General features: G+C 49.8%; 1 protein-coding gene across 1 annotated transcript in view; it reads left to right on the top strand.

The window, feature by feature from the left end:
• The window catches only part of LOC104528852 (embryonic pepsinogen-like), a 3,784-nt gene extending 664 nt beyond the window's left edge, over window positions 1-3,120 (top strand). The window contains exons 2-9 of the mRNA XM_010172995.1: window positions 1-7; window positions 318-435; window positions 938-1,056; window positions 1,168-1,367; window positions 1,818-1,931; window positions 2,432-2,576; window positions 2,710-2,808; window positions 2,983-3,120. The exon at window positions 1-7 is cut by the window's left edge and continues 147 nt beyond it. Of these exons, the coding sequence (XP_010171297.1) occupies window positions 1-7; window positions 318-435; window positions 938-1,056; window positions 1,168-1,367; window positions 1,818-1,931; window positions 2,432-2,576; window positions 2,710-2,808; window positions 2,983-3,120 (940 nt within the window). The remainder of the gene's footprint in view (window positions 8-317; window positions 436-937; window positions 1,057-1,167; window positions 1,368-1,817; window positions 1,932-2,431; window positions 2,577-2,709; window positions 2,809-2,982) is intronic.
• The last annotated feature ends 1,172 nt before the right edge of the window (window positions 3,121-4,292 follow it).

Below are 4,292 nucleotides of genomic sequence, written 5' to 3'. Positions count from 1 at the left end.
CCTCGACGTGAGTCTTGGCTTTGTCCCCCAGTGACACAGCCCTGGGGTGGTTTGTGGGACATCCATCTCCATGTCTGTGCTGTGCATGGTCCAAACCTAAATCCTTTTACCCCAAAGCCTTCAGCTCATATCCTTTGTTCCTTCCTGTCCATGCTGGTGGCCCTGGACAGAGTCAGGACACTGAAATGTCTCCCCAGCAGCTCTGCTAGGAGCAAGGTGTCCCCATGAAGAAGGGGACCATGAAAGCTGAAAGCTTGAGGAAGCTCCAGGTTTGTTTTCATGCCTTAAAAACAACCCTTGGTCTTGCTGCCCTACAGATGGAGTACTATGGGACCATCTCCATCGGCACCCCACCACAGGACTTCACTGTTGTCTTTGACACTGGCTCCTCCAACCTCTGGGTTCCCTCCATCTCCTGTACCAGCTTGGCTTGCCGTAAGTAGGAGTAGCAGGGCTCCCCATTTTGGAAGAGGTGGGTCTAACAGCACGTCCAGGGCTTATAGCTGCACAGTTGAGCCCAAAGATTGGGGTGATATTACCAGAGGACCATGAGTGACATGGCCAGGGACCACCTAGCCAGTGCAACGAGCAGATCTCATGGTGCTGGGTCCACAGCATCTGTGAAACGCACTGGAGAGATGAGTGTTTGGGGTGTAGGACCTACTCAGTGCCATACTCCACAGCTTAGATGTGCTTACAGCTCAATGCCTCAGTTTCCCCATCTGTCCAAAGGGGATGATGGGGTTCTCTGTGGATCCCTGGTTGCTGGAGGAGGAGGAGGGACGTACAGCAAATGCTCAGAGCTAAATTGTTCCAGAAAGCAGGATAATAAATGGCAGATCTGAGCAGCAATTCAACAGGGTTCCTCCTCCCACGCTTCCCTTACAGCTCAGCCTCGCTGGAATCTTCATTTTTGATTTCCCCACTTGCCTTCTAGAAAACCATCAGATGTTTGACCCATCACAGTCGTCCACCTACAGAAGCACAGGGCAGAACTTGTCGATTCAGTATGGCACTGGTGACATGGAGGGCATCGTGGGCTCCGACACCGTCACCGTGAGTGTCATGGTGGCATTTCCAGTGCAAGTCCTTTGTACCTTCTCCACCTGATCAACATCAATATTGCAGTGCCTGATCCTGATCTTATGGCATCCTCCCTGTCCTTAGGTTGCATCTCTGGTGGACACCAACCAGCTCTTTGGCTTGAGTACCACAGAGCCTGGCCAATTCTTTGTCCATGTCAAATTTGATGGGATCCTGGGCTTGGGCTACCCAAATCTGGCTGCTGATGGGATCACACCGGTGTTTGATAAGTTGGTGAATGAGAGCTTGCTGAAGGAGAACCTCTTTTCAGTCTATCTGTCCCGGTAAGCCATGTGGGTCTCAAGGGCTGGGGGAGGCAGCAGGTGGATCTCATGCAGATCATTGCATTTATTGGTGTCTCCAACTCCTCCACTGTCACTGCTGCCATCCAGCTGTTGTCTCTGTGTCATGACATTCAAAGCCTGAGGGGCTCGTAGCAGGTGGCCACCAGACTCATGGGGTAGCTTATGGCTTGTGTGGAAACCTCTCTAGTTTCCAGCCACATGCTTCCACTGTGGCTCCCTTTTTCTGGGTCCAAAGGATCTGCCCCACACAGCTGTTGTACCATTGCCTCGCTGATGTTCTCTAATGAGGAGAGAAGCAGATGTGTCTGTGGCATCACAAGCAGCATCTCATCCCATGGGACACACAGACCTGCTGTTTTAAGCCACCTGCACTGAAGCCACGTGGCAAACCCTACATTTTTATTTTTTTTTCTTTTCTGCATCACCCAGTGAGACAACAGGGAGTGTGGTCATCTTTGGGGGGATTGATGAGTCTTACTTCACTGGCTCCATCAACTGGATCTCCATCTCTTACCAAGGTTACTGGCAGATCTCCATGGACAGGTAACAAAACAGCTCTGCTGGTCTATGTTCATTTCTAACCATCATTTCTAAAGAGACTTTGGACCTGTCAACATTAGAGCATTTCCACTGGCATCTAACACCCCACGGCTGTGGGATGCAGAAGGTTAAGGGACCAAAATCCATTGTATTTTGGTAATTGCCACCCAAAATGGAGATGCTTTGTGCCTGGGACGTAGCCTGGTTCTCTGCACAAAGCCTGTGCTCTTGAGGACATCTCTGGTGATGAGTAGAGCAAAATCATGGTCCAAAAATGACATTGCTGGGCTCAGTTGGGTCCCAACAGCTGGGTTGTGTTCAGTGCTTCAGTGTCCATGTGTGCAACCGGGGCTGTGATACCAGCTGGCATTGCAAACTCCGAGAAGCAAAAGGCTCAAGGGCAGCACTTTGGGTTACTCACCTTCAACTCTTTGAGAAGCTCAAAATCATTGCTAAGATCCAACTGGTTATTGAACAGCCCCGGGCTTTGTCTGTCTCCCCAGCATCATCGTGAACAGCCAAGAGATCGCATGCAGTGGTGGCTGCCAAGCCATCATCGACACCGGCACTTCCCTCGTGGCTGGGCCACCCTCTGGCATTAGCAACATCCACAGCGCGGTTTGGGCCAGGCAGGACACACACGGAGAGGTAAGAGCACCCATGGCTTGTTCTGCTTGCCCTGGAGTCTCTAGTTTATAGCAATGAAATCTAAACCCTTCATTCCTCACCCTGTGGACATGTTGTTTCCCACCTAAGAACCTCTTTTCTCCGCTCTCTGCAGTACAACGTGAACTGCAGCTCCATTTCTGCCATGCCTGATGTCATCTTCATCATCGATGGGGTTCAGTATCCTATGTCTGCCTGGACTTACATTGAGCAGGTAAGGGACAACTAGGTGGTCCTGGTTTCAGGAGCCTCTCTCAAGGTCCTTCTGCATTCTCCAGTGGCTCTGGTCACCTTGGCTTCTGGGAGAGAAGGGATGGATGGCCATGGGCCTCCAAAGCAATACACTAGCCCACACTACCCCCATTTGCCTTTTCTTGCTCAAATGCAGAACAACCAAGGACCTTGCATCAGCAGCTTCCAGAACACTTCTGGGGACCTCTGGATCTTGGGAGATGTCTTCATCAGGATGTACTACAGCATCTTTGACCGGGCCAACAACCGCATTGGACTGGCCAAAGCTATTTAGATCCACCACGATGCCAGTGGTGGTGTGATTTCATCACACAACCAGACCACAACCATGTTTTTTGGAGTAGCAAGAAACCCCCAAGGAATCTCTTGCTCACACACGAATAAAGTGTTGATGGTTTCTAGTTGGTGGCTGCACATTTATTTGTGATAAAATGGCAGGAATGAGGAAGGAGCTGTCATGTGATTGATGCTTCCTGGTGGCCAAGGAGCATTTGGTCAACACAGTCTTGACTAAGGCTTTTGGGAGCTGTGGTCATAGCCTGCAGGGGCTGAAGGATGGGTCCCTAGGAAGTCAAGATTGGCTCTTTTATTGGGGTTACATCAAGTGAGTGATTCTATGATTCTATAATTAGAGAGATGGAAACATACGTTGGGACTGTCTACATCCAAGGGAATGTCTATCCTGGAGTGCCATCTCGTGGTTGTGGTGCCAAAATTGTACTCCTGTACACAGGAGGAGAAACATGGAAATATCTGCCTGGTGGCAAAAGGATATTCCAGGGGTTTGTGGGGTTTTTTTGGAAATTCCAGCTCAAAGGAGAATGGAGATGCTTCTAGTTGACAAATATTTCACGTAGGGACACAAATTCCAATTTGATCCAAGGATAAAAAGCAGCCAGAACATCTTTGTGATAAAACAAAGAGGTTTCTTGTCTTCTTTTTAGCTCTTTTCTGCAGCAGTATGAAAATGTCAAGTGGGAATTCAGCCTGTGTGCTAGAGGAGATGATGGATTGGCTCATTAAGGCTTGACTCAAGAATAGTCCAGTTAATCATAGAATCATAGACTGGTTTGGGTTGGAAGGGACCTTAAAGCTCATCCAGTTCCAACCCCCCTACCAGCAGCAGGGACACCTTCCACTAGACCAGGTTGCTCAAAGCCTCATCCAGCCTGGCCTTCAACACTTCCAGGGAGGAGCAGCCACAGCTTCTCTGGACAACCTGGGACACTGGCTCACCACCCTCACAGTGAAGAACTTCTTCCTAATATCTCATCTAAACCTCCCCTCTTTCAGCTTAAACCCATTTCCCCTTGTTTTGTCATTAACTGCCCTTATGAAAAGTCCCTCCCCAGCTTTCTTGTAGCCCCTTCAGGTACTGGGAGGCCGCTATGAGATCTCCCCGGAGCCTTCTCTTCTCCAGGCTGAACAGTCCCAACTCTTTCAGCC

The sequence above is a fragment of the Antrostomus carolinensis genome, unplaced genomic scaffold (genome assembly GCF_000700745.2).
Source record: "Antrostomus carolinensis isolate BGI_N321 unplaced genomic scaffold, ASM70074v2 scaffold2188, whole genome shotgun sequence".
NCBI lineage: Eukaryota > Metazoa > Chordata > Aves > Caprimulgiformes > Caprimulgidae > Antrostomus > Antrostomus carolinensis.
The sequence above is the reverse complement of the archived record's forward strand: the minus strand, read 5'-3'. Positions and strand labels throughout refer to the sequence as shown.